This window comes from Oncorhynchus gorbuscha, unplaced genomic scaffold, assembly GCF_021184085.1.
Source record: "Oncorhynchus gorbuscha isolate QuinsamMale2020 ecotype Even-year unplaced genomic scaffold, OgorEven_v1.0 Un_scaffold_9624, whole genome shotgun sequence".
Classification (NCBI taxonomy): domain Eukaryota; kingdom Metazoa; phylum Chordata; class Actinopteri; order Salmoniformes; family Salmonidae; genus Oncorhynchus; species Oncorhynchus gorbuscha.
In genome coordinates, this window is record NW_025752555.1 from 573 (window position 1) to 12,374 (window position 11,802).

General features: G+C 47.1%; 1 protein-coding gene across 1 annotated transcript; it reads right to left on the reverse strand.

Annotated features, from left to right (window-relative positions):
• Positions 1–243: 243 nt before the first annotated feature.
• On the reverse strand, positions 244–11,796 carry LOC124030168 (thymic stromal cotransporter homolog). Its single transcript, XM_046341625.1, has 4 exons — positions 11,786–11,796; positions 9,932–10,015; positions 1,165–1,321; positions 244–323 (listed from the first exon to the last, which is right to left on the reverse strand). Exons 2-4 carry the CDS (start codon positions 9,981–9,983, stop codon positions 266–268), a joined length of 267 nt encoding a protein of 88 aa, XP_046197581.1. The 5' UTR covers positions 9,984–10,015; positions 11,786–11,796; the 3' UTR covers positions 244–265.
• Positions 11,797–11,802: the final 6 nt, after the last annotated feature.

An 11,802-nucleotide genomic window follows, 5' to 3' on the forward strand; every position in this document is an offset into this window, starting at 1 on the left:
CATTAACGTGGCTCAATCTCAGCCGCCACACCACATCGTCAGCTGCCAGTTCTCTTAGGATCTCTCAGAACTATCAGTTCCTAGATCTCAGAACCGCTAGTTCTCTAGGATCTTCTCGCAACCGTCAGTTCCCCAGATTTCTTCTCGTAATCCTAGTCTCCCAGATCTCTTCGTAACTGCCAGTTCCCCCAGGATCCTCTGTGAATCGTCAGTGCCCCCAGTGATCCTCGTAACCGGCCAGTTCCCCAGGATCCTCTCGTAACCGTCAGTTCCCCAGGATCCTCTCGTAACTGTCAGCCCGGCCAGATCTGCAGCCCACCATGCTGGAGGAGAGAGAAACATCGTACAAAGGAAATGTGGTGACGCTTTACATGACAGGGTCCTTATTTCTGTCATTATTCCTGTACCGTGTAACAAGTATTGGAAATGTTCTTTGTAACCCCGTACTGGTGCCGTGTTCAAAACAGCTGGGAACTGGGAACTCTTCAGTGAGTTCAAGGCAAGTGTAAACTCAGGGTAAAAAAACGGTGGCTAGGACTGATGATGTCACGACTTACCAGACAGGTATGGGGGCTAGGACTGATGATGTCACGACTTACCAGACAGGTATGGGGGCTAGGACTGATGATGTCACGACTTACCAGACAGGTATGGGGGCTAGGACTGATGATGTCACGACTTACCAGACAGGTATGGGGGCTAGGACTGATGATGTCACGACTTACCAGACAGGTATGGGGGCTAGGACTGATGATGTCACATCTTACCTGACAGGTATGCTGGCTAGGACTGATGATGTCACATCTTATCTGACAGGTATGCTGGCTAGGACTGATGATGTCACATCTTATCTGACTGGTATGGTGGCCAGGACTGATGATGTCATATCTTACCTGACTGGTATGGTGGCAAGGACTGATGATGTCATATTGTACCTGACAGGTATGGTGGCCAGGACTGATGATGTCATAACGTACATTACATTTACATTTAAGTAATTTAGCAGACGCTCTTATCCAGAGCGACTTACAAACGTACCTGACAGGTATGGTGGCTAGGGCTGATGATGTCATAACGTACCTGACAGGTATGGTGGCCAGGACTGATGATGTCATAGCGTACCTGACAGGTATGGTGGCCAGGACTGATGATGTCATAACGTACCTGACAGGTATGGTGGCCAGGACGGTGATAATGCTGGACAGGGTGAAGACGAACCCGGGGAACCAGTCCAGCGTAGCCTGGTACACCTTGGTGTAGATGGGAGTGTAGGCCAGGCTGGCGATCTTAAAGGACAGCTGCAGTGAGATGAGGGTGATCCCTGTGAAGCACAAATGCCTTTCAAAATGTGTTGCATTATGGGATACAAATAGTTTGACTGTTGCCTTTCGTGTGATCTAAGGTCATGTTCACTGCTTCTGCGTTTTGCTGGCTGCACCATGCAGCAGTCGCCTGGCTAGTGGGAGGCGCTATTATCAAACTATTTTTTTTTTTGCTGGCGGGTGGTTCAACAGCACGAACGTGACCAAGACAGGAACCAACTTTGCCGCAATTAGAGGCTCAGATGAAACCAAGATTGAAGTCTTTGGCCTGAAAGCCAAGCGTCACGTCTAGCGTCTGTTAACCTAATGTGTAGTCTGTTAACCTAATGTGTAGTCTGCTAACCTAATGTGTAGTCTGCTAACCTAATGTGTAGTCTGCTAACCTAATGTGTAGTCTGCTAACCTAATGTGTAGTCTGCTAACCTAATGTGTAGTCTGTTAACCTAATGTGTAGTCTGCTAACCTAATGTGTAGTCTGCTAACCTAATGTGTAGTCTGCCCACTCCAACCTAATGTGTAGTCTGCTAACCTAATGTGTAGTCTGCTAACCTAATGTGTAGTCTGCCCACTCCAACCTAATGTGTAGTCTGCTAACCTAATGTGTAGTCTGCTAACCTAATGTGTAGTCTGCTAACCTAATGTGTAGTCTGCTAACCTAATGTGTAGTCTGTTAACCTAATGTGTAGTCTGCCCACTCCAACCTAATGTGTAGTCTGCCCACTCCAACCTAATGTGTAGTCTGCCCGCTCCAACCTAATGTGTAGTCTGCTAACCTAATGTGTAGTCTGCCCGCTCCAACCTAATGTGTAGTCTGCTAACCTAATGTGTAGTCTGCCCACTCCAACCTAATGTGTAGTCTGCTAACCTAATGTGTAGTCTGCTAACCTAATGTGTAGTCTGCTAACCTAATGTGTAGTCTGCTAACCTAATGTGTAGTCTGCCCGCTCCAACCTAATGTGTAGTCTGCCCACTCCAACCTAATGTGTAGTCTGCCCACCAAAAATACTTGTTTAGACATGTCCTGACTGTGTGAAATGTTTTGGCACTATCACAAAGACATTTACATTTACATTTACATTTAAGTCATTTAGCAGACGCTCTTATCCAGAGCGACTTACAAATTGGTGCATTCACCTTATGACATCCAGTGGAACAGTCACTTTACAATAGTGCATCTAAATCTTAAAGGGGGGGTGAGAGGGAATACTTATCCTATCCTAGGTATTCCTTAAAGAGGTGGGGTTTCAGGTGTCTCCGGAAGGTGGTGATTGACTCCGCTGTCCTGGCGTCGTGAGGGAGTTTGTTCCACCATTGGGGGGCCAGAGCAGCGAACAGTTTTGACTGGGCTGAGCGGGAGCTGTACTTCCTCAGTGGTAGGGAGGCGAGCAGGCCAGAGGTGGATGAACGCAGTGCCCTTGTTTGGGTGTAGGGCCTGATCAGAGCCTGGAGGTACTGAGGTGCCGTTCCCCTCACAGCTCCGTAGGCAAGCACCATGGTCTTGTAGCGGATGCGAGCTTCAACTGGAAGCCAGTGGAGAGAACGGAGGAGCGGGGTGACGTGAGAGAACTTGGGAAGGTTGAACACCAGACGGGCTGCGGCGTTCTGGATGAGTTGAAGGGGTTTAATGGCACAGGCAGGGAGCCCAGCCAACAGCGAGTTGCAGTAATCCAGACGGGAGATGACAAGACCTCAATATGACCTCCCTGGAGGTCTTTGGTATTTTATGATCAGAAGTGTTGTCTGTATTTTTGGCGGGGTTGATTTAGTAGATGACGTTACAAAGTCGTTTGGAAATATTTCACCCTATTTTATTCTGACAGGAAATCTATTCAAATGTCCTGGTTGATTGACAGGCTTCCCAGACTGCCTCCAATCGTATCAATGTTCCTTAAAGGGATCTGGTATTAGTGTACCAAGTTTGGTACTTGTATCAAAAAGTGCAACGATCTGGAAGGTATATTTGGTTCTTACAAACTAGAATATAGAGGGTGCGACTGTTGGTCTGAGAAGGGAGCAGCTCGGTGCAGGGCTTATGTCAATGGGTAAAATACATGTCCTATTTTCTCTCATTTCCATGTCTATTCAATTCTTAACAAACAGAAAGCCATTCTGTCTGTATAAATATCATGGAGAGGGTTATAATAACAGGCAGTCTCCATCTCAAATGGCACCCTATTCCCTATGGGGTAAACTTAACCCATATGGCTCTGGTCTAAAGTAGTGCACTATATATAGGGAATAGGGTTCCATAGGGCTCTGGTCTAAAGTAGTGCACTATATAGGGAATAGGGTTCCATAGGGCTCTGATCTAAAGTAGTGCACTATATATAGGGAATAGGGTTCTATAGGCCTCTGGTCTAAAGTAGTGCACTATATATAGGGAATAGGGTTCCATAGGGCTCTGGTCTAAAGTAGTGCACTACATAGGGAATAGGGTTCCTTTGGGCTCTGGTCTAAAGTAGTGCACTACATAGGGAATAGGGTTCCATTGGGCTCTGGTCTAAAGTAGTGCACTACATAGAGAATAGGGTTCCATTGGGCTCTGGTCTAAAGTAGTGCACTACATAGGGAATAGGGTTCCATTTGGGATGGTGTGTTATAATTAAACCAGAAGTGGATGAACAAGCTCGTCAGGTCAGTTGAGGACGTCTGACTAAAGATGGCGCCAGAGAGAAAGCACATCTCTTCATGTCGGTTCAATAGCTTGACGTGTTGCCAGTTGTATCTTACCCTTTTAACCTCGTAACAACAGAACAGGGAAGAGGACCTGTTCTGGTTCAACCACATACTAACGACAGCGTCGTTACTGACCCCTCGTCAGAAAACAGGGCCCCAAATGGCCCCCCTACAGATATGAAAGGTTTAGTAGTGGACTATATTGGGACCTAATCTCGGTTAAACCAGCACTAAATTGTAGTGTGGTATACGTAGTGGTCCGACATGTACCCTAATCTACCCTACTGGTTTCACCCTAACATGACACTAATCTACCCTACTGGTGACACTAATCCACCCTACTGGTTTCTCCCTAACAGGACACTAATCCACCCTACTGGTTTCACCCTAACATGACACTAATCTACCCTACTGGTGACACTAATCCACCCTACTGGTTTCACCCTAACATGACACTAATATACCCTACTGGTTTCACCCTAACATGTCACTAATCTACCCTACTGGTTTCCCCCTAACATGACACTAATCTACCCTACTGGTGACACTAATCTACCCTACTGGTTTCACTAATCTACCCTACTGGTTTCCCCCTAACATGACACTAATCCACCCTACTGCTGACACTAATCTACCCTACTGGTTTCTCCCTAACATGACACTAATCTACCCTACTGGTGACACTAATCCACCCTACTGGTTTCACCCTAACATGACACTAATATACCCTACTGGTTTCACCCTAACATGACACTAATCTACCCTACTGGTTTCCCCCTAACATGACACTAATCTACCCTACTGGTGACACTAATCTACCCTACTGGTTTCACCCTAACATGACACTAATCTACCCTACTGGTTTCTCCCTAACATGACACTAATCCACCCTACTGGTGACACTAATCTACCCTACTGGTGACACTAATATACCCTACTGGTTTCACCCTAACATGACACTAATCTACCCTACTGGTGACACTAATCCACCCTACTGGTTTCACCCTAACATGACACTAATATACCCTACTGGTTTCACCCTAACATGACACTAATCTACCCTACTGGTGACACTAATCCACCCTACTGGTTTCTCCCTAACATGACACTAATATACCCTACTGGTTTCACCCTAACATGACACTAATCTACCCTACTGGTTTCTCCCTAACATGACACTAATCCACCCTACTGGTGACACTAATCCACCCTACTGGTGACACTAATCCACCCTACTGGTGACACTAATCTACCCTACTGGTTTCTCCCTAACATGACACTAATCCACCCTACTGGTTTCACTAATCTACCCTACTGGTTTCACTAATCTACCCTACTGGTTTCACCCTAACATGACACTAATCTACCCTACTGGTGACACTAATCCACCCTACTGGTTTCACCCTAACATGACACTAATCTACCCTACTGGTGACACTAATCCACCCTACTGGTTTCACCCTAACATGACACTAATCCACCCTACTGGTGACACTAATCTACCCTACTGGTGACACTAATCTGCCCTACTGGTTTCTCCCTAACATGACACTAATCCACCCTACTGGTGACACTAATCTACCCTACTGGTTTCACCCTAACATGACACTAATCTACCCTACTGGTGACACTAATCCACCCTACTGGTTTCACTAATATACCCTACTGGTGACACTAATCCACCCTACTGGTTTCACTAATCTACCCTACTGGTGACACTAATCCACCCTACTGGTTTCACTAATCTACCCTACTGGTTTCACTAATCCACCCTACTGGTGACACTAATGTACCCTACTGGTTTCACCCTAACATGACACTAATCTACCCTACTGGTTTCACCCTAACATGACACTAATCCACCCTACTGGTTTCACTAATCTACCCTACTGGTTTCACTAATCCACCCTACTGGTGACACTAATGTACCCTACTGGTTTCACCCTAACATGACACTAATCTACCCTACTGGTTTCACCCTAACATGACACTAATCTACCCTACTGGTGACACTAATCCACCCTACTGGTTTCACCCTAACATGACACTAATCTACCCTACTGGTGACACTAATCTACCCTACTGGTTTCACCCTAACATGACACTAATCTACCCTACTGGTTTCACCCTAACATGACACTAATCTACCCTACTGGTGACACTAATCCACCCTACTGGTGACACTAATCTACCCTACTGGTTTCACCCTAACATGACACTAATCCACCCTACTGGTTTCTCCCTAACATGACACTAATCCACCCTACTGGTTTCTCCCTAACATGACACTAATCCACCCTACTGGTGACACTAATCCACCCTACTGGTGACACTAATCTACCCTACTGGTGACACTAATCTACCCTACTGGTGACACTAATCTACCCTACTGGTGACACTAATCCACCCTACTGGTTTCTCCCTAACATGACACTAATCCACCCTACTGGTGACACTAATCCACCCTACTGGTGACACTAATCTACCCTACTGGTGACACTAATCTACCCTACTGGTGACACTAATCTACCCTACTGGTGACACTAATCCACCCTACTGGTGACACTAATCTACCCTACTGGTGACACTAATCTACCCTACTGGTGACACTAATCTACCCTACTGGTGACACTAATCCACCCTACTGGTGACACTAATCCACCCTACTGGTTTCTCCCTAACATGACACTAATCCACCCTACTGGTGACACTAATCTACCCTACTGGTGACACTAATCCACCCTACTGGTGACACTAATCCACCCTACTGGTTTCTCCCTAACATGACACTAATCTACCCTACTGGTGACACTAATCCACCCTACTGGTGACACTAATCCACCCTACTGGTTTCTCCCTAACATGACACTAATCCACCCTACTGGTTTCACCCTAACATGACACTAATCCACCCTACTGGTTTCTCCCTAACATGACACTAATCCACCCTACTGGTGACACTAATCTACCCTACTGGTGACACTAATCTACCCTACTGGTGACACTAATCCACCCTACTGGTGACACTAATCTACCCTACTGGTTTCTCCCTAACATGACACTAATCCACCCTACTGGTGACACTAATCTACCCTACTGGTGACACTAATCTACCCTACTGGTGACACTAATCCACCCTACTGGTTTCACCCTAACATGACACTAATCCACCCTACTGGTTTCTCCCTAACATGACACTAATCCACCCTACTGGTGACACTAATATACCCTACTGGTTTCACCCTAACATGACACTAATATACCCTACAGGATTCCCCCTAACATGACACTAATATACCCTACTGGTGACACTAATCCACCCTACTGGTTTCACCCTAACATGACACTAATATACCCTACTGGTGACACTAATCCACCCTACTGGTTTCACCCTAACATGACACTAATCCACCCTACTGGTGACACTAATGTACCCTACTGGTGACACTAATCCACCCTACTGGTGACACTAATCCACCCTACTGGTTTCTCCCTAACATGACACTAATCTACCCTACTGGTGACACTAATGTACCCTACTGGTTTCACCCTAACATGACACTAATATACCCTACTGGTGACACTAATGTACCCTACTGGTGACACTAATCCACCCTACTGGTGACACTAATCTACCCTACTGGTGACACTAATCCACCCTACTGGTTTCACCCTAACATGACACTAATCCACCCTACTGGTTTCACCCTAACATGACACTAATCTACCCTACTGGTGACACTAATCTACCCTACTGGTGACACTAATCCACCCTACTGGTTTCACCCTAACATGACACTAATGTACCCTACTGGTTTCACCCTAACATGACACTAATCTACCCTACTGGTTTCTCCCTAACATGACACTAATCCATCCTACTGGTGACACTAATCCACCCTACTGGTTTCACCCTAACATGACACTAATATACCCTACTGGTGACACTAATCTACCCTACTGGTGACACTAATCCACCCTACTGGTTTCTCCCTAACATGACACTAATCCACCCTACTGGTGACACTAATCCACCCTACTGGTTTCACCCTAACATGACACTAATCCACCCTACTGGTGACACTAATCTACCCTACTGGTTTCTCCCTAACATGACACTAATCCACCCTACTGGTGACACTAATCTACCCTACTGGTGACACTAATCTACCCTACTGGTTTCACCCTAACATGACACTAATCCACCCTACTGGTTTCACCCTAACATGACACTAATCCACCCTACTGGTTTCTCCCTAACATGACACTAATCTACCCTACTGGTGACACTAATCCACCCTACTGGTGACACTAATCTACCCTACTGGTTTCACCCTAACATGACTCCACCCTACTGGCTTCACCCTAACATGACTCCACCCTACTGGCTTCACCCTAACATGACTCCACCCTACTGGCTTCACCCTAACATGACCCTAATCTACCCTACTGGTTTCTCCCTAACATGACACTAATCCACCCTACTGGTTTCTCCCTAACATGACTCCAACCTACTGGTTTCACCCTAACATGACACTAATCTACCCTACTGGTGACACTAATCCACCCTACTGGCTTCACCCTAACATGACACTAATCTACTCTACTGGTTTCTCCCTCGCACCCTGTGTTGTAAGGGAATGCGTTGCCATGACTTGCGTCACCCTACGTTGCTCCAGAAAGTGAGTATAAACAGTGGTTAGCCAACTGTGTGGTGTCACAGCAGATGTGAGTGAATGACACATCGGTGCGTACAGTATGTGATTAATGGAAAGGTCAGGAAGTCTCTTTTGTCTGTTTGTTGAACCTTTATTTAACTTGGAAAGCCAGTTAAAGAACAAATAGTTATTTACAATGACGACCAACCCCGGGCCAGACCCGGATGATGCCGGGCCAGACCCGGACGACGCTCAAACCCGGACGACGCTGGGCCAAACCCTGACGACGCTGGGCCAAACCCTGACGACGCTGGGCCAAACCAGGACGACGCTCAAACCCGGACGACGCTGGGCCAAACCCGGACGACGCTGGGCCCAAACCAGGACGATGCTCAAACCCGGACGACGCTGGGCCAAACCCTGACGACGCTGGGCCAAACCCGGACGACGCTGGGCCAAACCCTGACGACGCTGGGCCAAACCCTGACGACGCTGGGCCAAACCCTGACGACGCTCAAACCCGGACGACGCTGGGCCAAACCCGGACGACGCTGGGCCAAACCCGGACGACGCTGGGCCAATTATACACCGACCTATGGGACTCCCAATCACGGCCGGTTGTGATACAACCTTGGAATCGAACCAGGGTCTGTAGTGACGCCTCCTTGTCCTCTATGTCATTTGCCAAATATGTGTGGCATATTATGAATGGAGTGGCAAGGACTGGATTGTAAACACAAACGGGTCTAGATCTGGATTATACAGAAACAGGTCTAGATCTGGATTATACAGAAACAGGTCTAGATCTGGATTATACAGAAACAGGTCTAGATCTGGATTATACAGAAACAGGTCTAGATCTGGATTATACAGAAACGGGTCTAGATCTGGATTATACAGAAACGGGTCTAGATCTGGATTCTAAACACAAACAGGTCTAGATCTGGATTCTAAACACAAACAGGTCTAGATCTGGATTCTAAACACAAACAGGTCTAGATCTGGATTCTAAACACAAACAGGTCTAGATCTGGATTCTAAACACAAACAGGTCTAGATCTGGATTCTAAACACAAACAGGTCTAGATCTGGATTCTAAACACAAACAGGTCTAGATCTGGATTCTAAACACAAACAGGTCTAGATCCGTGTAATCATATTCACTGTGATCTAAAGAGGTAAAACGGATCCTAAATCAGCACCGTTAACTTTGAGACGCTGGACACATACGCCCGTAGTTATGGTTGAGAGACAGACATGAACCATAGGACTTACCGTACGATGAGCCGTTGACCTGCTTAGACAGCAGAGCCCGGATGGTTGGCATGGGAATCAGAGCGAACAGGGTCAGGGCTCGAGCTGAAACAGAAACGTGAGGATGGGTGTGAATACAAAAACAATTCAGGTGAAGAATTACAGACAAGATCAGGTGACCATTCCAGCAGAATATGTTTAGGGTCTATTGTGTTCGAGTCTGTTCAGCCTCCTGGGTGATTTTGTAAGAAAGAAGTGAGTCTAACCACAATCCTGTTGAAACCTGCCGATAGGGGAGCACCACTTATACTCTAGTGTTTCCACTACCTCTCCCTGTAGTAACTACCTCTCCCTGTAGTAACTACCTCTCCCTGTAGTAACCACCTCTCCCTGTAGTAACTACCTCTCCCTGTAGTAACTACCTCTCCCTGTAGTAACTACCTCTCCCTGTAGTAACTACCTCTCCCTGTAGTAACTACCTCTCCCTGTAGTAACTACCTCTCCCTGTAGTAACTACCTCCCCCCTCCACACACACACACTACCCTCCCTCCCTACCCCTTCCACACACACTACCCTCCCTCCCCCTTCCACACACACACACACTACCCTCCCTCCCTACCCCTTCCACACACACACACTACCCTCCCTCCCCTTCCACACACACACACACACTACCCTCCCTCCCCCTTCCACACACACACACTACCCTCCCTCCCTCCCCCTTCCACACACACACACACACTACCCTCCCTCCCCTTCCACACACACACACCTACCCTCCCTCCCCTTCCACACACACACACACTACCCTCCCTCCCTCCCCCTCCACACACACACACTACCCTCCCTCCCTCACCCTTCCACACACACTACCCTCCCTCCCTCCCTCCACACACACTACCCTCCCTCCCTCCCCTCCACACACACACACTACCCTCCCTCCCCTTCCACACTACCCTCCCTCCCCTTCCACACACACACACACATACCCTCCCTCCCCCTTCCCCACTACCCTCCCTCCCCTTCCCCACTACCCTCCCTCCCCTCCACACTACCCTCCCTCCCCTCCACACCATTGATCTACACAACCTGTAAACCCTGTCTGAAAGGAGAAGCTGAAACATAGAGGAGGATGTCTGATTTAGTATATTTAAAGAGACAGCGTCACCTTGTTTAACAGGTCTCATCTTCACACCATGCTACAATGTGGTGGAACTCCATTTAGTTTAGTCTCCTTCCTCATTTCAACTCAATGACAGAGTTACTGCAGGCGGAGATGTGCCTGCCTGCCTGCCTGCCTGCCTGTCTGTCTGCCTGCCTGCTTGTCTGCCTGCCTGCCTGCCTGCCTGCCTGCCTGCCTGCCTGCCTGCCTGCCTGCCTGCCTGCCTGCCTGCCTGCCTGCCTGCCTGCCTGCCTGCCTGCCTGCCTGCCTGTCTGTCTGTCTGTCTGTCTGTCTGTCTGTCTGCCTGCCTGCCTGCCTGCCTGCCTGCCTGCCTGTCTGGCATTTGTCCAAGCAGTTAGATTTTCTTGGTCAAAGTACAGTTCTCATAAATCTATCATAAATGATTGGCTACTGTACTAAATGTAATTGGCTACTGTACTAAATGTAATTGGCTACTGTACTAAATGTAATTGGCTACTGTAAATACATGTAATTACACTCTGATAAGGGCACTGTAAATAAAACATATTATTATCTTACCCAGATAGAACATGTACTGTAAATACATGCAATTACACTCTGATAAGGGCACTGTAAATAAAACATATTATTATCTTACCCAGATAGAACATGTACTGTAAATACATGTAATGACACTCTGATATACACTGTAATAATAATATAATAATAATAAAACATATTATTATCTTACCCAGATAGAACATGTAG